Source organism: Numenius arquata, chromosome 19 (assembly GCF_964106895.1).
Source record: "Numenius arquata chromosome 19, bNumArq3.hap1.1, whole genome shotgun sequence".
NCBI classification, from domain to species: domain Eukaryota; kingdom Metazoa; phylum Chordata; class Aves; order Charadriiformes; family Scolopacidae; genus Numenius; species Numenius arquata.
Window position 1 is genome coordinate 6,120,224 of NC_133594.1, and position 20,678 is coordinate 6,140,901.

General features: G+C 42.7%; 1 protein-coding gene across 1 annotated transcript in view; it reads left to right on the plus strand.

Annotated features, from left to right (window-relative positions):
• The window catches only part of NUP188 (nucleoporin 188), a 29,083-nt gene that overhangs the window by 7,314 nt on the left and 1,091 nt on the right, over nucleotides 1-20,678 (plus strand). The window contains exons 11-43 of the mRNA XM_074161108.1: nucleotides 379-579; nucleotides 1,300-1,389; nucleotides 1,966-2,031; nucleotides 2,552-2,671; nucleotides 3,147-3,273; nucleotides 3,394-3,549; nucleotides 3,901-4,027; nucleotides 4,701-4,788; nucleotides 4,882-4,958; nucleotides 5,117-5,231; nucleotides 5,583-5,703; nucleotides 5,920-5,986; nucleotides 6,394-6,522; nucleotides 7,772-7,905; nucleotides 8,317-8,423; nucleotides 9,229-9,435; nucleotides 10,077-10,246; nucleotides 10,590-10,659; nucleotides 11,268-11,335; nucleotides 11,971-12,166; nucleotides 12,675-12,752; nucleotides 13,100-13,185; nucleotides 13,594-13,739; nucleotides 14,867-15,048; nucleotides 15,426-15,626; nucleotides 16,299-16,391; nucleotides 16,589-16,747; nucleotides 17,518-17,655; nucleotides 18,056-18,130; nucleotides 18,862-19,071; nucleotides 19,775-19,906; nucleotides 20,023-20,093; nucleotides 20,542-20,671. Coding sequence (XP_074017209.1) covers nucleotides 379-579; nucleotides 1,300-1,389; nucleotides 1,966-2,031; nucleotides 2,552-2,671; nucleotides 3,147-3,273; nucleotides 3,394-3,549; nucleotides 3,901-4,027; nucleotides 4,701-4,788; nucleotides 4,882-4,958; nucleotides 5,117-5,231; nucleotides 5,583-5,703; nucleotides 5,920-5,986; nucleotides 6,394-6,522; nucleotides 7,772-7,905; nucleotides 8,317-8,423; nucleotides 9,229-9,435; nucleotides 10,077-10,246; nucleotides 10,590-10,659; nucleotides 11,268-11,335; nucleotides 11,971-12,166; nucleotides 12,675-12,752; nucleotides 13,100-13,185; nucleotides 13,594-13,739; nucleotides 14,867-15,048; nucleotides 15,426-15,626; nucleotides 16,299-16,391; nucleotides 16,589-16,747; nucleotides 17,518-17,655; nucleotides 18,056-18,130; nucleotides 18,862-19,071; nucleotides 19,775-19,906; nucleotides 20,023-20,093; nucleotides 20,542-20,671 — 4,137 coding nt within the window. The remainder of the gene's footprint in view (nucleotides 1-378; nucleotides 580-1,299; nucleotides 1,390-1,965; nucleotides 2,032-2,551; nucleotides 2,672-3,146; nucleotides 3,274-3,393; nucleotides 3,550-3,900; nucleotides 4,028-4,700; nucleotides 4,789-4,881; nucleotides 4,959-5,116; nucleotides 5,232-5,582; nucleotides 5,704-5,919; nucleotides 5,987-6,393; nucleotides 6,523-7,771; nucleotides 7,906-8,316; nucleotides 8,424-9,228; nucleotides 9,436-10,076; nucleotides 10,247-10,589; nucleotides 10,660-11,267; nucleotides 11,336-11,970; nucleotides 12,167-12,674; nucleotides 12,753-13,099; nucleotides 13,186-13,593; nucleotides 13,740-14,866; nucleotides 15,049-15,425; nucleotides 15,627-16,298; nucleotides 16,392-16,588; nucleotides 16,748-17,517; nucleotides 17,656-18,055; nucleotides 18,131-18,861; nucleotides 19,072-19,774; nucleotides 19,907-20,022; nucleotides 20,094-20,541; nucleotides 20,672-20,678) is intronic.

Consider the following 20,678-nt stretch of genomic DNA (forward strand, 5'->3'; position numbering starts at 1 on the left):
GTAACATTCTGAGGCAAATAAGAATGAAATTAATTCTTCTCTCCCTTATATTTCCTTGGTTATCCTGGGCCTTTCTCTAAAGAAAGATGTGTACAAAGAAATAGGCATTGTGAAGTTTCCAGAAGGGAATGAATGAAAAGATTTCTGGTGTCAGTGCTTTTAGGACAGAGAACATCTGGGGTTAGACCAACTATAGTCAGTAAACCATGCAGAAAACCAGACCAAAGGTATATGATTTATTCAATTGCATGTCCGAAATAATTATCTGCAAGGGAAAGGTGACTGTTAGCAAGAAGACCCAACCAGTTCTATGCTTGCCGAGTATGAACTTCTTTCAGAAGATCTCAACTATTTTGCTTTTGCCTTGTCTCTGTGCAGGAGATGGACAATCAGCTGCTGCAGTTAGGGGATGTCTCACATCATGCTCCGGTGCTTTTGGCCTGGGCTCTGCTCCGTCACACTATAAACCCAGAGGAGTCAGCAAACATCATCAGGAGAATGGGCAGCACTGCTATCCAGCTGAATGTTTTCCAGTATCTGACAAAGCTGCTGCGATCGCTGAGCAGCGGGGGAAAGAATGTGAGTGTCTTACAATCGTATATGTAAGCTCTCAAAGGTTTTTAACTGCTGGTGATGTAAAGGTATGATGGGAAGCGGATGATTTTCAATGAATGTTCTTTCAAACTAAGTCTAATATTAAGCAGACTATGCAGTGAGGCGTGTTTTAGCATCTTACCTTCTTTGAGTGAAGATCAGAAATCAAGTTGAAATGAAGCAGATTTATATGCCCAAAGAATAATAAAAAAAGTTTTTGTAAGTTGAGGAACTACATCTCTCTTGGTCAGAGTAGACTGCATTTAATCACATTTATTGATTTGCCTCCGTAAGTGTACTTCACATTGTGGATCGTGAGTATTGGATGATTTAACTCTGCCGTATTCTTTGTATATGGTTTCATTACACAATACTGTGTACAAGAGTAAACTACTTTGTAGGCAGAAACCAGTGAAAGCAAATCCTTTTGATTTCTATGAACACTAAGTGCTTCTTTTCTTGTTGTTTGGAAGGCAGTTCTAATGGTAATGGTAGTGGCAAAAATTCTCATTTCAGTGAAATATTTGATGTTAATGTGGAGCTTAACTAATGACTGCTTCCTGTTTAACTGCCTCTCTGCTGACTGCAGCAAGGCTGGATGGAAAAGGCAGTTACTCAGTTTGTAAAGTGGACTGAGTACAGTTACAGTGTGTTCTGTAATTCATCATCTTTCCTATAATGGCCTTGTGTATTCTTTCTTTCCAGTGTACTGCCAGCACAGCTTGTATGTGTATTTATGGACTTCTTTCCTTCGTCCTGACATCACTGGAACTACATACATTGGGCAATCAGCAGGTAAGCATCCAAGGCGTCTGTTACCTAATTTTCTGTTACCTAATTTAAAATAACCTGTCATAGCTGGTGCTAATTGCATTTGTTAAATTGTATTCCTGCATTTGAGACTGCAAACCTTATGTGAATTAGATAGATCTAAAAGAGTGATTTGCTGGTTTTCCTGCTGCATTTACACAATGCAAACTTAGTAAACACCTCTGCAAACTGGCTGATTAATAGTGAAAGAGCATATCTTGCACTTGAAGTCCTATGGATTTGAAACTAATTGCTGATGTGCTATTTCCAAAGCAATGGAAATAATACATACTCCATTTCCAAGTTTGAGAAGACGTTATGTAGCCCTTTGCAGATGTATTTGTCCTGGCCGGTCCAGTCATGGTAAGGAACACGGCTTTAGGCTGGCTATGTGTTCTGGGTTTGTTCTGTTGGGTGTTTCTGTTGTGACTATAGGAAGTAGTTACATCTTGGCTGGTAGACATGGAAACTTAAATTCCAAAGATGTGGCAGAACTTGGTTGGGATGAAGTCACCTTGTGTAAAGTAACTTTTATTTTCTCTGTCCTCTCGTCCTTTGAAGGATATAATTGATGCTGCATGTGAAGTTCTGGCAGCTTCCAGCATTCCTCAGCTCTTCTGGAAGACGGTGAGTGTATTGGCAAGTTCTGTGACCTACCTTGCTCGTAACTAAAACCTGATAAAACGTCCCCTTTTAGGAAAGGAACAGAATGATTGTATTTATTTAGTTGGTTTCTAGGAGGGTCTGAGGAGCTAGTGTTTGTTTGTATCTGTCTTTGATTTATTTTTGCCCTTTCCTGCCTTTTAGGTACAGCCTTGGCTTTACTCTTGAAGGATACTGGAACAAGTTTTAATATAGGTGATAGTTTACACCAGGGCTGGGGTTGCAAGGATTGAACTAACTGCTGGCAAAAGCATCGTGCTTCTTTTTCTGTTGTCACAGAATTAGGATGATATGTAATGCATTATAGTCTTGGTTCCTGCCTTATACTTGCACACTGCCTCATGCTTTAGTCTGTGCAAGGACTGGAGTGATACTTTTGTGCATGATTAATGTTAAATGTACAACTTAAAAAGGAATCGTATCCTTGTGCTATACTTCAGCATTTCTTTTTAGTAATATATTTTTTTTCTTTTTCCACCACCAGGAACCTACTGCGGGTCTGGGTATTATCCTGGACAGTGTGTGTGGGATGTTCCCCCATCTTCTTACTCCTCTCCTTCAGCTGCTCCAAGCCCTTGTATCTGATAAATCTACTGCAAAAAAGGTAGGGGGTCTCTCTTGGTGTTTGGGAGATGTTTTAAGATGGGAATAGCATGCTACATGATAACGCTGTGTGATTCTTTCTTTCATTACATGTGCTTATCTCCATTGCAATCTTATGTAACAGACATTAAGCTTTTTCTTAAAGAACAGTGGACAGGGCTCCTTTGTAGTCTTGTGCTGTTGCAGGACACTGTTTTGTGTCAGTGTTCTTTTAGAAATGTTTAAACTCTAATGGCTGAACATTAAGATACTGACTAATTTTTCAGGTTGTACTTTACTGATAAGAAGTTCCTGATTCATTAGATGATACTTGTCTGGACATGTGGGCTATCTAATAATGTTTTGGTAGGGTTGGTGTATTAGAAGGATGTTGTCCATGTCAAGAAAACTTGCCTATTCCTGGGAATGACAGGTTGATTAACTTTTAAGAAGGTCTGGCTCTTCGGCTGTATTGTTTAAGCTTTCTCTGTATGCAGGTATACAGTTTCCTGGATAAAATGTCCTTCTATATCGAACTGTACAAGCATAAACCTCCTGATGTGATCTCTCATGAAGATGGCACACTTTGGCGAAGACAGGCTCCAAAGCTCCTCTATCCTCTTGGTAAGGAAACTGCATTTGAGCTTTTCTTCTTGAGATGCTTTGGTGAATTCAGTTCTTCATCTGGGTTCTAACTCTTGGGTAAATTTGTGATTTTATTTCACGTGCTTCTTCAATCTTTAGGACTAGGTCAAACAAATCTGCGGATACCTCAGGGAACAGTGGGCCAGGTGATGCTGGATGACCAGGCTTATTTGGTACGATGGGAGTATTCCTACAGCAGCTGGACACTGTTTACCTGCGAGATTGAGATGCTGCTCCATGTTGTATCGACAGCAGGTGAGATAGGTTGGGAGTATAAAAGAGAATACATAATTGTTAATCGGCATCAATTTGAGGTTAATAGTAGGATTGAACAGTTCTGAATACTTTTGAAAGAGCATGGAATACTTTCCAAGAAACCTGTTCTTTAAATTATTATAATATTGTAAATTTCACTGCAAAAGGCCAAGAGCTTGTAGTGAGATGAGATATATTTTAGATGAGGAAAAAGTAGAGATAGATAAAATAAATGTGTTTTGGTATGCGGAATGGTCATGGGGATGTGTGGTAAGATTAATGTGTGTTGTTCCAGATTGGATTACTGCTTAAGTATGATTTTGCATTCTCGTGTTAATTTTGTTTACCCAGATGTGATTCAGCATTGCCAGAGGGTCAAGCCAATAATTGATCTGGTTCATAAAGTCATCAGCACTGATGTATCGATAGCAGATTGCCTTCTGCCGATTACGTCACGAATCTACATGCTCCTGCAGAGGTAAGTCAATGACCGGCATGAAGTCACTAACACCAGGGGTACCTGAGAAGATATAATGAGCTGGAAGAATGGCTAATTAATAGTTTTGCCAAGACCTTTGCAAGAAGTGTGTCTCAGTGCTTGAACTCCCTGAGACTGGTGTTCAGTTCTCAAGACTGTTCTGGCTACACACATTAATCCTGCTGCATCTTTGATGTAGCAGGATGGCCCCTCTTCCACTTCTTTCCTCAATGTTGTGCGATTGTATCCATTTAAAGGCATTTTTTTATTGGTAGCTATATTTACATGAGAGAAGAATAAAAGATAATAGAGCAGTAACTTCCAGGTGTTAAAACAGTTGTGCTTATTAACTCTCCTCTCAGTGTTAACTGCCTGGGAATTGATGTTCTGCTGCATAATTACCGTTCGCTGTGACAGTCTGCTGTCTTGCCAGCTCTGCCTCTTGCACTAAATTGATCTGACTCAGGTGTGAGGGGGAGGTGGCAAGTCTAGACTGAAAGTGCAGACTCTGATGTCTGTATTTGGGTTGGGTATACCTGCTTGGGTATACTTGTGTGTAATTTTTACTTGTGCACTTCAGCGAGAGAGAAGCTTTTTTTTTTGTCAAAACAACAGTGTGTGGGCTAGACCACAGATGGCAGTGCTTTTTATGAATAATATTTCTTTTTCTTAGGCTAACAACTGTAATCTCCCCCCCTGTGGATGTTATTGCTTCTTGTGTCAATTGTTTGACAGTACTGGCTGCTCGGATGCCAGCCAAGGTGAGGAAATGACCTTCTGTATTTGCTGGGTTTGAGAACTGGTAGATGTGTATACATGAATGAGAGAGAATATCTGTACTTCTTCTCTTGCAGGTTTGGACTGACCTTCACCATACGGGGTTCTTACCATTTGTTGCCAATCCAGTGTCCAGTATGAATCACATGATTAGGTACTGCTGATCCCCCAGCCCTTTGTGGTTTTTTTTCCTAACCTATTCATAACTTGTCCTGAGAACTTTTTGCCAGCGTGAAATCTTTGCATCTGACAGCTCTCACTCATGTCAGAATCCTGCTATTCATGTAACAAACCCTCTTCCTCATTTCACAGTGCAGAGGGAATGAATGCTGGGGGCTATGGAAACCTGTTGATGAGCATAGAACAGCCTCAAGGCGAGTACAGTGTTACCGTCTCCTTCCTGAACCTGATCACAACTCTTGTACGGGTGAGTGCTTCTGGAATGATCTGTATGTGAAGGCAGCTCTAGGCTGTTACGATAGGAACGTGAAATAACAGCCGTGTCTGAGACCCCTGTGAAACAAACGGGTCTCTATGAGTAATCATTGGTTGACGCTTCCTTCTGTGCTACTGTTTGTGCTTTCTCTGTAGTCTGATTTATTCAAAGAACTGTTTTGATTTATCTGATCTACAAAAGAATAGAAGTAGATCTATGTACATCTATGTCCCCATGTTCAATGGTTTGCTCACGCTTTAAAGACATACGGCATATCTTCTCGCAAAAGGTTTCTTGCCCTTTTAATCAGAAGGGGAGCAATAACATTTCTGTTTCTCCCAGGGACAACTTGGTAGCACCCAGAGCCAAGGACTTGTGCCTTGCATTGTGTTTGTCCTGAAGGAGATGTTACCAAATTATCACAAATGGCGTTACAACTCTCATGGAGTGAGAGAGAAAATTGGTAAGGATGTTGGGGGTGCGGTGAGAAGGAGGGGATAAAAAGGATCATGTATCTTCTCAGACAGGATGTGTGAATTTTTTTTATCATACCTTTTCTAACAGCCATATGGAATTTGATTTGAATGTATTGCTAGATGCTGTGATTTGTCTGAAAATATTAGGAACTAGGCAATACATCTTCCTGAAAACTGAATAATCCATTTCATCTCTGTTTCAGGATGCCTTATTCTGCAGTTGATCCATGCCATACTGAATTTATGCCCTGAAATGGATCCTCGCAGCAGGTAAGAAAGGTGGTGGATTTCAGATCTGCCCTAGCCTGGCTGGTTGCTATCTTTTTGTTTCAGTTTTTGAGTGTATATGACTAGGAATGAACTGGCATAGTTGTGCAGTGCTGGTTCTAGCTCTTTTCTGTATTACTGATTACACGAAGGGTAGAAAAAGATTAGGGACATTGTTTTTTAGAACAGCTGGTGAAGAAAGAGAAACCAGTAAATAGATTTCCTGGGACAGACCGCCATCCACTTTCCTATTTGGTGCATCCGCTCAGAAGGAAGTAGAAGGGAGAATAAAGTAGGGGTCAGGGGGATTGTAGAAATTAAGAGGTTACTTTGTGGTAGTTTTTTAAGTGTTAGGTGGGAAAATCCTGCAAGTGCTCCTAGTGATGATGTCCTGTGTTTGTGTCTCCCAGCAATGCCCCCAGCCTTCAGTCCCTGTGCATCTTCAGCCTGGCCAACACTGAAGCAGGACAAGCTGTCATTAACATCATGGGAATTGGTGTGGACACTATTGATATGGTAATGGCCTCCCAGTCTAGTAGGTGAGTGGTGTGGTTCATTTTGGTAGTGTGAGGAAAGAAGCAAATGGTAATATTTGAAACATAGCTTTAGTTGATTGCACTTAAGAGGGAATCAGCTCAGCAGCTTGCCACGGCAGCTGCCTTGGATGGTCTGGAGGAATAAGCCTTGTTTGTTCCAGATCTGTATGTAGTCTTTGCTGCACAGTATCCATTTCATGCAGTTGTTTCAGTTTTCTATTTCTAAATGACATTTGGAGCATGCTGGTGGGTGTAAATGTGTTCGATTGTTTAACATTTGCTAGCAGTTACATTTTTTTTTTTAATTAAAAATTCACTTGAATGCAATTTATATGTTTGAGTGAGTGAATTGGAAGCACGATGAGAGCCAATGTTACAAGTTCTGTGTCTTCAAGTAACACCGGAGTTCCAGTGAAATTATGCTCATGAATAAATTGTAATAAAGCTTGAACTGTAATTTTGGAAGCGCTAGGGGGATGATCAGTCTTTTCAGGGTGATTCTGAAAGCAGGTTGAAGTACTCTGGAAATATTGAAGATGTCTCCACTGTTGAGCACCTTAACTTCCTTATACGGCTTTCACCGAGGCTTGAATCTTTTGCTGTGGCTGTGGTTGAATCTCTCTCCTTTCCTCTATTCTCTTTGACTCGCCAACCTTACTTGACACACCCAGCCAAACTAGCTAGCAGGTTGTTCCTGAGAAAGTCTGCCAGTTTTTTCTTTCCAAATAAGTCTGGAAGGGAATCAAAACTTTTTAAGGAGAAAGTGAGACCTGTTTGACAAACCTCTGTTTGAGAAACCTTTTTGGCTTCAATGTCTCTTCAGAACGTTTATCTGATAAGGAAAATCTTAGGAAAATATCAGACTTAGAACCAGTTTTATCTCTTCATCCAGTTTTGGTACGCTATAATTTCTGAGAGATTCGTTCTGTAAATGTTTCTCCCTTTGTCTTAGCACATTTTAAATCTCTGTATCCCAAAAAGGGGAAAAAAAAAAAAAGTGACGATTGGCTGTCAGGCAATTTTTCTTTTTTGTTTGATGTTGAAAACTTGGAGCTGGGTAGACAATATTTTTTGTGGATTTGGAGGGGGGTTGTATTTCAGCAGCTTGTATGTGTTGACATGTCAGTCTGAGTAAAAATGTCTTATAATCCCCGACTGACAGAGTACAGAATTTCCTCTTTGAATGTTGTGCAAGTAATAAATGTTGGCTGTCAACACAGTTACTTACTTTGGTTTCTTTTTGGAATCACAGTGATGAGTCACAAGGCCAAGGTCAACTGCTGATCCAAACAGTTAAGCTGGCATTCTCGGTTACTAATAATGTCATCCGGTTGAAACCCCCCTCCAGCGTGGTGTCTCCATTAGAACAGGCGCTTACTCAGCATGGTACGTATTTCTCCAAGGGGGCAGCCTGGGAAGCTGTATTTTTTTTTTGGTTATTTGCAAATAGTCAGTGCGTGTCTCATTACAAAGAGTAGTTAAGATTTCAAGGTACCAAGAAGTGGTTTCTAGTGATGGGAGAAGGCCTGTTCTCTGCTCTCTAAGGCATTCTTCTCCTCTGGGACAGCTTCTGAAGCATTAAGCAAACATGGCTTATTGTTTGCTGCTTTGTGATGAGATGGGTCTAATTACATATTACAGTAAATCGGCTGCCGTTAACACCTCTGGCTGGGCCCATGCCTTGTTATTCTGGAAGAATGGCATGGTTCTCACCTTCTGCTATGGAAATCGGTATTTGGTAAATAGTTGCATCTTGTTGTGGTTTCTTCTCTTTGATTTTAATTGTGTTCTGTCCAGGTGCTCATGGAAACAATCTTATTGCGGTTTTGGCCAAATACATCTACCACAAGCATGACCCTGCACTTCCGCGCCTGGCCATCCAATTGCTCAAACGACTGGCTACGGTGAGATGAGACACACACATGCTCCTTTGCTTCTCCCCGTGTGACTGATTCCACCACTGAAATCCTTTCAAGATAATTTCTTCAGACTTTTTTTATATCAGGGAGCTTATTGCAAGTCAGTTGAAGGCAGTGTGGACTGAAAGGTGTAAGTTAGAGCACATTAAAAATCACATAAAGGGGCCCTTAGTTTTTGAACATAAACTTCTGTGTTGGAAGTCACTTACCATCTCACTGAGAGGCTTTACAGGAGTGGGGTGTTTCCTGCAAAGTATTTGCACCTCCAGTTGATCTCTTTCCATTTCTTTGAGCAACTTGCTCTTAAATACAGCACCTTCATAACTGGAACTTTTACATCTTACTGAGAAGAGAATCCTATTTAAGTATTTATTGGGAGCTTTCAACTTTGCCTTTTAGACTTACTCTTTTTGACTACTATACTTCTGAGAATGTGTTTGCAGTTTTATTAAAGCATATAAATCCAGCTCTGGGTTTGCTTATTTCAAGAAACGTTATTCCAAACCTGTTTTTGTCTTTTCTAGTTTTGTCATAACCCTTGAGAAATAAGGGGTTGAGAAGTAGATGAGGGATAGAGTGGAATTGCCAAAGAGGAAAATTTGGATCACTTTGCAGGTTTCTTCCTGCTTAATGACAACAACTGACTTTTGAGTTCCCTCACATGTGTTCATAGATTCAATATAAAATATTTTGGAGTTTCAATATGCGATGCAAATCACCTTTTATACAGAGAAGGAGCGTTCTGTAGAGTTTGGTTATTCCTGCTTCTGACGTTTCTTTCCTGTTGCAGGTTGCTCCCATGTCTGTTTACGCCTGCCTCGGTAGTGATGCTGCTGCCATCCGCGATGCCTTCCTCACCCGCCTGCAGAGCAAGATTGAGGACATGCGTATTAAGGTCATGATACTGGAGTTCCTCACGGTAGCGGTGGAGACACAACCTGGGCTCATTGAGCTGTTCCTGAACTTGGAAGTGAAGGATGGCAGTGACGGGTCAAAGGTAACTCGCCCGTGGACTCACTAGTCTTTTATTGTAGCATTCATAGGAGTCTTACGGCACTGGTCTCTCAAATCTGATAGTTCTTACATGTAACCGGGTGTGTTTAATGTAAAGATAAATACAGCTTGTGCTTGTGGTTAGTGGATGTGCTGCTATCACAGTTCCACTTTTCCCTGTAACCAAAGAGAAACTTCCCCACTGTTTCAAGGCAGATAATGAGTTAAAATAAGAACATCTATTCTGTCAGGCCAAAGATCCCTGTGGCTCACTCTCTTGACTCTGCCAGTGGGCAGTCAGTGGGAAAGCTGAAGATTGAGGTACAGCGGACAATATCCATTTTCTGGAACACCCACTCTGGTGCTTTGCAGTTCAAGGTCTTCTTGCGTTGAGACCTTTTAAAGGCACTTGGTCTTACTAAGTCTTGGCTTAGCTCATTTTTTATTCCTCTAAACATACTATTTTTCTCTCCTGTGTTATGACTACATTCCTCGTAGTCTTATACAAAATATATGATGGCATCATGTATTCAAGATTTATTTGTCTGTGTGTTGTTCAAGTGGAATCAAGCACATTCTGCTTTAATAGGTGCCTACATGGTGGTTCTGTAGCAATGTAACGTCTCTCATTTCCTTTTGCTTTAGGAATTCAGCTTAGGGGAGTGGAGTTGCCTCCAAGTAGTCTTAGAGCTGATAGACTCCAAACAACAGGAGAGGTACTGGTGCCCTCCCCTCTTGCATCGTGCAGCCATTGCCTTCCTGCATGCTCTGTGGCAGGACCGTCGAGATAGCGCCATGCTAGTTCTGAGGACAAAGTGAGTTGTTGTTTTTCCGCAATGCATTTTCCTTCCTTTTTTCCAAAACGCTTTTTCTTTGGTTCATCAGACTTTTCAGGGACTTTTATATCTTATTCTTTATGTGCCCTGGTAAGGATATGCAGTGTATGGGCTTTCAGCTTAGTCTCTCGAGGAAAGAAGATGAGAAGCCTCTATGACCATGTTCAGAAACAAATATGTTTTGTTTTGTTTCTTTTGTAAAAAGCTACGTAAGCTTGTATTTACCAAAGTATATTTTCTGTGAAATTTGGAACAGTCAAAATGCTGCTAGGCATGTGGCGTTGGGGAGATAACTGATTTTGCTTCTGTATATATCTCTTAGGCCAAAGTTTTGGGAAAATTTAACCAATCCCCTCTTTGGGACCCTTCCTCTGCCTTCAGAATCGTCAGAGGTGAGTTACATCCAGAGAAAATGAAGGTAGTTATGTACTTCTCAGAACAGGTTTCCAAGTGATGTGCGTGGCTCTTCCCTCTGCTTGTTTAAACTTAGGCAGGAGATGAGATGAATGCTTTCTGGCTTTGCAGAGACTGTACAGCCATGAACTGTCTTTGGAAATTCTCTGCTCTTTATTCCCATATGAAACAAAAACAGGTGTTACCTAGAGTCTGTGGTAACACTCCTTGGAAGGTATGCTCTCTGTAGTGTATCTGTACTATACTCCATGTGCTGCTTGGCAGAAGAAACTCTCCTCTTATTTTTTAGGCATACCTCAGGCTGACTAGTATCACAGAGGAAAGGATTAGGTTCTTGTTATTATTCCTTTCTGTGGCAGTTTTCTCCTTCTTCATTATGAAAGTCCTGTACTCTCACTCAGGGTCGCTTTGAACACAGCATTCTTTCCTTATTGTCACCGGTCCATGGTCAAATGACATAACTATTGCTGTCGTGGGAGAAATGAGCATCAGTCACTGAAGTGGATAGGTAGGGATAAATCAGAATTCCACTCACCCTGCAGAGCTAGATGCTCAGATTTTGCTTTTTTTTTTTTTCTCTTTATAGCTCAGTGTCTTGGATACCTGTGCCTTAATCATGAAAATCATCTGTTTGGAGATCTACTATGTTGTCAAGTGAGTCTTTGGTAGTCTGTCCTTCATCCCTATACTTCTTAGTTATCTAAACTGTGTGTGTTAAATCTTGATAGACCATGCAGGCTTTGAGGGAAAAAGTACATGGGATCCTGTGATAATGTGAGAGGAACAGTGTTTTATAGACAAATCACAAACGTGCATTTGAGATTCTTGCAATCACCAATGGCAGAAAGAGGTGTTACAGTGTTTTTGCAGCCTGTAGGTGAGAATGTTAGTATTAGTATTTTCCTTGTACCCTGGAATGAGAATATACAGTATTTATTAAAACTAATTTTTAACTAAGCTAAGTACACCTACTGTAGTGATTGCTGAATAACATTTTAGTAGTTTCTCCTGCTCGTTTTGTTTTCCTGGACATAACTGCCCGTTAATGCTGAAAACTCATAATTAACTAAAATCTCTGCAGAAAAAAAATAAAAATAATCATGGATTTTCTTCAGGGATCATGCTTTTCCTTCACATTTGATGCAAAAAGTGGGATTCCCTGCACAGGTCTAATATGTGGAATCTTCACTTGCGAGCTGTGTGCTTCCTTTCCTACTCAAATCTCAGAAGTAGTATTATTTTCTGACCAAAGAATAAATGAAGATAACTTCTCTTCTTGGTTTGGTCAGGGGCTCGCTGGATCAGTCCCTGAAAGACACGCTGAAGAATTTCTCCACCAAAAAGCGCTTTGCCTACTGGTCAGAATACGTGAAGTTACTGGCGTATCACGTGGCAGAGACAGAGGGCAGCAGCTGTGCCTCCATGACAGAGTATCAGATGCTGATCTCAGCCTGGCGGATGCTACTGATAATCTCTACCAGCCATGTAAGAGCTACCTCTTATCTTTTGTGATAATTTGAAACTAACATTTTGAAGAATACGATGTCAACTTCTCGGGGCCAGCTAAGCCATAATGAAGAATTCACTGGTTTTTCATTCAATTTTCTTGCATATGTGCTTACAATTTGGCACGAGCAGGGTATGAGAGGTGGTGTTTTGCCGTTTGATCAAAATGAGCATATTGTCTGTCTGAGCAAAGGAGGGGGGTAGTAAATAATTTTTGTAGCAATTCTAAGTAATTCTGAAGAGATATTCAGAATTAGTGAAGTGAGTGAAGTGAGGCAGCGACGCACCGTTAGGGAAATTAGTCGTTGCTGACTGCTTGTCAGCTGTTGATGTAATACTTCAGTGATTTCTGGAAAACTGCATCACTCAGCAGCTGTAAAATTTGGTGAATTTAACGTAAGAAATTAAAACAGTAAACTGATGTCAGACTGCTAAGAAGGTGCATCTTTTGCTGTTGTTGATTGATATCTGTCTTTGTGGACCTCAGGCGGATATAATGCATCTGACTGATCCAGCAGTTCATCAGCAGTTGTTCCTGGATGTACTGGATGGGACCAAGGTTTTGGTAGGTGCTGCTTCCTGTCAGTTCTTTAATTTCCCAATTGCTCATCTCTTTTGTTCTCTGAGGAGTTCAATTTCTGCAGCTGCTTGGCATCCTAAGGTTTTTAGTTCCTGTGAAATCAGGCCGAAACAAAGTCTCTCTCCCTGAAATGATGAGCTTCTTACAAATCTTTATTTTGTACGTGTTATTCTTGTCATCGCTGGGCGACCCTGCAGAGGGTCCTGACTCTGGTTCCCTCAATGCTGCTGGAGAACAAACCTGGTCATTTGGTGGTGGTGCTTGGGTGGGGGATTTCTTGTGTCCGTGCATGTGACTATTGCAACTGTAACTCTTGCAGTATTTCTTCTTAGCTTCTAGTTCCCATGTCAGTATCCTGCCTGCAGCTGGGGTCTATGCTGTGTACCCTCCTCCTGATCCTGCTCAAGCAGTGGAAGAGGTAGGTATTTTGCTGAATATAAAAACTTCGGAGATTATGGTGAAGTGTTTTGCTCTAGTGAGATTGCCTTAGTGATTTGGGGAGGAAACTGAAGCCTTACAGAATTCTCTTAGGATGGCAAACGTCATGGCAATGGTTGTTGCTGAAATATCTTGCAGTAACACATTCGTGGTTTGGCTTCTTGCTTGCTGGTGAAAAGTGTAGCAAAAAGCTTTTGTCGTAGTCCTGCATTCTCACTGTACTGTGCGGTGTCTTTAGTGAGATCCAGGTGCTGACTTAAATGTTACTTGGAAGAACTGCTTTTATTTGTGTGGATCATATAAATTATGATCCACACAGCTCAGTCGAGCCAATATATTTATTGAGGGATCTTGTCTAATCTGAAGAGCTCTCCCTTTTTGTTGTCAGCGAGTTGGGTTCTGTGGATAAAATCATAAACTCCTTGACGCAGATCCTGGAGGGAGTACTACAGGCAGATCAGCAGATGATGGAGAAAACCAAAGCCAAAGTGTTCTCAGCTCTTATCACTGTGCTGCAAATGAAGGAGATGAAAGGTGAGTGGTGTATGTACGAGTGTCCAGAGCAGGGCTGCCATGGCTGAGTAAACCCTAACACTAATGTTTCCAAGATAAAAATGTGTATAGTGTTAGGAGTAGTTGAGGATGCTGAATGTAGTCATCAACCTGTGGGACTTCCCTACTTTTTTCTTGCTTGTTTTAAAATGAGATGAAGTTTATTGTTCACAGAATGTGCATGTTTTCCCTTCTCTTGTCTTTCCCCAACAATAACCTCTGTGTTTGATCAGTCTGATAGAGACGAGACAGGGTTCCCATGCGTTTTTGAGAACAGCTCAGTGGGTGTGGGAGGGACACCCTAGTAATGATGCCGTCTCACGGAGTGGTTATAGAGCTCGGGTTCTGACATGAGTTTCTAGTTCAGCAAAAGACCCAAACACAAAAAATCTTTTGTTACAAATCAGAGAAACGAGTCTGGTCGTTACTCCTGGCACTTGTGGGGTATCTTACATTCCAGTAGCACTTGAAGACCCTCAGTGGAATCTGGGCAGTATTTCTCTGTACAACACACATAAGGGTCACTGTGGTGTTGAGAATTGCATCAGCTTATCCTTCTGTGTAGTCCTTGTCCCCCTGCTTGGGCTCTGCAAGCCCATGTATTTTGGAAAATAAATAGAAAGTGGAGCATTGGGTTGTTTTTAAACATTTTTCTTTGCTGTTGTATTTGAGCTTCCAGTCGTGCTGGTAAAAGGTGGTGCAATTTATTGTAATAGTTTTGATGGGAATGTAGTATTTATATGGACTCATATGACATAGACTGTACCCACTTGCCAGTACCAGCAATCTGGTAAAAATGCTGTAGTGAGCAGTTATGGAATAGTCTGTCCATAGAAGTGCTTGCCTTGAAATGTCATGAGTTTGTATGGCTTCTTGGGAGAATGACATGTTTTTATTACCCAGATGACTGTCTAATCCCTTACTATATCCTCCTAGACTTAATCATCTAACCTAGTCACAGTTCTTCACATTCTGTTCTGTAGGTTTTGAAATGAAAACAGAATAAATACTAACCCCAGGAAATGCGGCCTGGTGATGTTATCAGTTAAACTGGAAACCCCGGTACAAGGATTGTGTGTTAACTGTTGTCTGCTCTGTGTGTGTCACAGTGAACGAGATCCCCCAGTACTCCCAGCTGGTGCTGAGCGTGTGTGAAACACTCCAGGATGAGGTCATTGCGCTCTTTGATCAGACTCGACACAGCCTGACCTTGGGCGATGCTGCAGATGACAAGGACAGCATGGAAACAGATGATGCCTCTCGAGTTAAACACAAGGACCAGCGAGATGGGGTAAAGGCCCTGTTCATCTGCTTTGCAGCCATGTTTTTTTTCTCTAGACAGAAATTCCATGTATGTTTGGAACAACTTTCCCTTGCAGCCTGCTGCCTTCAAAGGAAGTTTCGGCAGTTTCTATTTCATAATTACTGTGTCTTTTTGGCACACATCAATCTGGGAAATTGGCTGTTGCTGCCTCTCTTTCAGATTTGTCCTCAAAACATTGTCACAATTGGCAGTACAGCCAGGAAGTGTGCAGAGTGTAGCGTGAGGAATACCAGGTGCCTTTATTTATGAGAATGATTGAACTTTAGGTTGTGTTAGTAAATGCTTACAGGATTTTCTTGGTATCCGTGTTAAGTCTATACCTCATTATTTCCGTGTCGCTGCAGGTGTGTGTTCTGGGTCTGCATCTGGCTAAAGAGCTCTGTGAAGTTGATGAGGATGGAGACTACTGGCTACAGATCACTAGGAAAGTCCCTGTGCTTCCTACTATCTTTGCCGCGTTGGAGATCAGCCTGAGAGTTAAACAAAACCTTCACTTCACAGAGGCCTCGTTACATTTACTGCTGACTTTAGCAAGGACTCAACAGGTGAGAGATGCAGGGAAATGAGAGCATATTGCTATACATTTTTAATAGGAACTGTATATCTTGTTATTCTGTCTGTGATGCAGCTGAAGAATGATCTATAGATAAAGGGGTTTTTTAGAAGCTGGTGAGCAGTGGGACCTGTATGTGCGCCTGCTTAGTTTGCCTTGTTCTTTTCCATAATGGGATGTCTCAGATGGAAGAGCTGAGCCAGCCAGAGCAGACCTGTAATTTAGAGCAGGCACTTTCACTGAACCTGTTCTTCTGCAATGCAAATCATCCCCCCTAGTTAAAACAGCATTAAGTGTTGGAATCTACTTTCTCATTAGTTGCGATAAAGCATTATTATCTATTACACATTCAGCTTGTGGGAGGCTTTAGGTGAAAGCAAGGTCATTCCGAAGCCAGCCCTTTTCAAAGATGTATGTACCAAACCAGGTGATATCGAACTGGAATTCATAGTACAGTTATGCAGGTTAGATTTTACCGGAAGAGCAGCATTGCTTTTCTTGATACTGAATTTTTAACAACATAGAAGTGTGTGTAGATGAAAGTTCTCTAAAAGGGTGGTGACAGTGCAAAGGACAGAAATATCTAATGCAAAATAAGTTTCTTTAGTCTCAGAAAGGAGAGAAACACATAGATTTTAACAGGAGATTGTTCTGTGTCTTGTAGGGAGCAGCAGCCGTGGCTGGAGCTGGTGTCACACAGAGTGTCTGCCTTCCCCTCTTGAGCGTGTACCAGCTCAGTAGTAACGGAGCCATTCAGGTGGGTGGGAAGGTGCCGGGAGCGATGTCGTGCCCTGCCCTGTGGGCTGTGGTTGCAGCAGAGCCCTCCCAGTCTGGGAGGACAACAGCCACCACAAGGGACTGGAGACTTCCAAAATGGTGTGAAGGGTTTGTGGCGTGTGCCGCACTGGGCAGCAGTGTAAATAACTAATTAATTTTGGTATCTGATTTGTTCAGACATCTGCTTCCTCTCGAAAGTCGTTGGATGCCCCCTCTTGGGCTGGGGTCTACCGTCTCTCCATGTCACTGATGGAGCGCCTTCTTAAAACACTTAGATACAACTTCCTGACAGAGGCACTGGATTTTGTTGGTGTCCATCAAGAGAGGATTCTGCAGGTATGTCACATATTTCCTCTGTGATGGTTTGCTCGGCTTCTGTGTTGCAAAAGCAGTGGAAACACGTCAGAAAGTGCAGAAGCTTTGAAAAGAGGCTCCTGCCTCAGAAAGGTTTATAGTAGAAATAATTCAGTAGTGGGAAGAGGAGGATAGAAAATTCAAGCCATGCAGTCAGGCAGGGATGATTGTTATGATACTTGTTAGAGCTGGACAGTCACCAGCTGGTGACTCTTGGGGATTATAACTTCGCTACAGGTGCTTAATATGCCTACTTAACATGGTAACACAAGTGAGAGTTTGATGGGAGCTCACTTTGTGCCATGAGAGCTGTTCTCAGTGGTGGTTTCAGCTCAGCCTTGCTCAACTAATGAAAATGCTGTGGTCAGGGTTCAGTCACCATTCGGGTCAGCAAGCTCTCCTGTCCTGCAGTACTGAAGTACCTGCACTGGCTGGATTGTGTCAGTGCAGACCTGCTGGAGGGTCCTGTTGTGCGTAGGTGCTGAATTACCTGTTTATAAGCTTTCTGCCTGGACGAAGAGCTGTCTTCTGTGGCAGTGCAGTCTGTGAAATGCATTGACCTCTGACTAAGAATATAAAGTTCTCTGAGTCTGACCCATGTGCTGTGCGGCTACATTCATGAATGCATTTTCTGTGCCTAAGGGCAGATCCTCTGCATCTTCAGCTTTTTCTTCCAGAGAGAGGAATAGGCTTTTTGTGATTTAACTGTCATTGCCCTATGATTCTATGATTTACTTCTTTCTCCTTTCCAGTGCCTGAATGCAGTACGGACAGTACAGAGCTTGGCCTGTCTGGAGGAGGCCGATCACACTGTTGGTTTCATTCTTCAGCTCTCAAATTTCACAAAGGAGTGGCATTTCCACCTGCCACAGCTCATGAGAGACATGCAGGTAGGAATCAGGATACTGCTGTGGGTAGTACATTGCCTTGGAGCACAGGGATTTGCATGTGTTAAGAGAAAATGGCACTGTATCACCTACTCTTTTAATAGGAACTATTCCTGCGGTCATTTAAATGTCTGTTCTGTCAGTACCTTGTCTGAATTGAGTGAGGAAAGATAACTGTTGGGGACAGACAGATGGTAGCTTGGAATAATAACTTGGGGAATTCCATGTCTTACTCTCAGTTCTAGCGCTGGGTGACTCAGAAAATACTGGGAAATCAAGAGACTGCATTGATCCCTTATGATCACACTGTTCTTTTAACTGATTTTTCTGGCTTCCACCAATCGTATTGAATAGATGGGTTTTGAGCTTTTAAGAGATTTCTCCCTCACCATATTTATTTCAGGTCAATCTGTGTTACCTGTGTCAGGCCTGTACCTCCCTCCTGCACAGCCGCAAAATGCTCCTGCACTACCTGCAGGTGAGGATGGGGACCCTAAGCCAAACTGTAAGTTAGGAGTGTTGCACGCCCCTGCTCTCTCTTCAAAGGCAAATATCATTCAATGTCCAGGCTCTTGGATATTGAATAGATTGTCAGTAATCCTTGTGGTGATTATTGACAGTCATCACCAGTTAGGATTTGCATTTCTCCACAGCAAAGAAAAAAAGTGCAGAGTGGTCTGGACTCTGAAAACTCTGGACCGTGCAAAGCCAGTCCTAGAGAAACAGCAGCCCGTGTTGGAACGGTGCTATTATCATTTTATCACTGCCTACACTGCGGCGAGTCGGCTGCGTTGCCGTAGTACTCTCTAGTGCTGTTAATTAAGCCATTGTTGACCTGTTGTCCTTGATGTCATTTAATTTGTTTAAGAGAGAGAGAGCTCTCATTCTTGGGGAATCCTTAGATTCCTGAGGTGGAGACGATGCATTCCTACCGATGTGTTAGTTCCGCATGGCTAAGGCTTGGTGCGTTGATTAGAGATTCTTTTTTCTGGAGTGTGGAATCTAAACAGCCGCTGCAGCTGCCTCCCTGCAATGCAGTGCCTCCCCTGATGCACACTAAGTGTTAGATTCTCATGCTTCTAGCAGGTGACAGACTTTGGGTGCTTAATTTCCTCGTTCCTTTTTTTTGTTCATAGCGTTTTTTTTCCTGAAAGTAGCGGAAAATAATCCTATCTGTATTCAAGACTTTATTTTTTTCTTTCTCCGCAGACAAAAAATGGTGATTCCCTTCCATCGAGTGTGACTCCACGAGTGCAGCGTAATCCCCAAGCCTCCTCCAAACATCCCAGCCCTGAGTCAGAGGCAGCAGAGCAGAAAGCGCTGCTCACAGTGCAGTACAGCCTCTTGAAAATCCTCAGCAAAACCCTTGCTGCCCTGCGCCATTTCACCCCCGATGTCTGTCAGATCCTCCTTGACCAGGTAGAGAAAGAGGAGAGAAGCTGCTCCCTGCGGGGGGCCGTTTCCAGCATGGCGAGTGATGGTCTGGGTCTATGTAGACCCCACCAGACATCTCTCAGTTGCTCAGCTGCACAAAGCAGGAAGGTAGGACAAAAGGAGCTCCCCTTAGGGATCGGTCACAGTCAGTGTGAAAGGAAGGCTTGGCTGAGCTTTTGTGTGGTCTGCACAACGGTGTGTACGTGTAACGAGCAGACTGGGTTTGTATCCGCAGTACCTCGCTCTTCAGAAAAGGCAACCTCTTGTTATCCTCTTGTGACCTGGTGGCTCCAAGTTCAGATAAGGCAGGTTTAATCCTTGATTCTGGCAGTGTCCTGCTGCAAACTTTTGAATAGTTAACTTCTTTTTTCCCGTGCCTCCAGGTACACATGCCTGGGCATTTGAAAACAATCTGGAAACCGTTATTACTTTAAGTTGCCACTTGGTGGCAAGCTGTAGGGCTTGGGAGTTGGAGAAGGTTCATTCATGTGAGGAGATCCACACAGTCTGATTGTGCAGTGCTGCACAGAGTGCTCACTACTGCTCCAGCTGTGTACTTGAGATCTGGGAAATTATCTCAAAGCTTCCCGTTCTCCATACAAAAAAGGGACTAGGTATTCCCGTTACTATGGCAATAGCCTACTCGTGGCCACAGGGGTCACTCACTCCTCTTTCTGATTCTCCACAGTCGCTGGACCTTGCTGAGTACAACGTGCTCTTCATTCTGAGTTTCGCCACACCGGCCTTTGATTCGGATGTTGCACCTTGCTTTGGGACCCTCCTTGCCACGGTCAACGTGGCCCTTAACACGCTGGGAGAGGTACTAGCCATTCCTCTGCCTGGGAGAGCATGGAGGAGTTCAACTGATACTTTGAAGAGTAGCGTTTCTCCTTTTCTATCTCCTGTCTCTAATGCCTGTCTTTTTTTCCCTCCAAGCTGGATAAGAAGAAGGAACCTTTCCCTCAGGCTGCGGGGCTGAATATGCAAGAGGGAACCAAAACCCTCAAGTAAGTTTCTCGCCATTTGATGTAGCCATGGCCAAGGAGCAGAACCTAATGCTCCTCAGATCAGAACTGAGGTGTAGACACATTGGTGTAGCTTCAGAGCTGCTCACTCTGATCCTGAGGAGTTCAGGTAGCCCATCAGAAGCTCTCCAAAGCAAGCAGGGATTTTTTTGGGAAGGGTGTGTGAAGCCCCACCCCATCCTAAGGTGTAGTGTACAGAGTTGTTTGATGCTTATTTTTAACAGAATATTTAAATCAGACTTCCCTGACGGTCAGGAGGACTTTCTCTCTGCAGACCGGAGCTTTTGGGTATCACTGCTTGAGCAGAATGTGAACAGTAGCAGTGTTGCCTCGCACATACCCTGTGTGGAGTCTTTTTAGGAGTATTTAACCTTGAAACTTGAGTGTGCTGACTTTTTTGGCTCCTGCTGATGTGTGTTTCTTTGCACAGGTCTCTGCTCATGTTTACAATGGAAAACTGTTTCTACCTGCTCATCTCCCAGGCTGTTCGGTTCCTGAGAGACCCAGCTGTGCACCCCCGTGACAAGCAGCGGATGAAGCAGGAGCTCAGCTCTGAGCTGGTAAGAA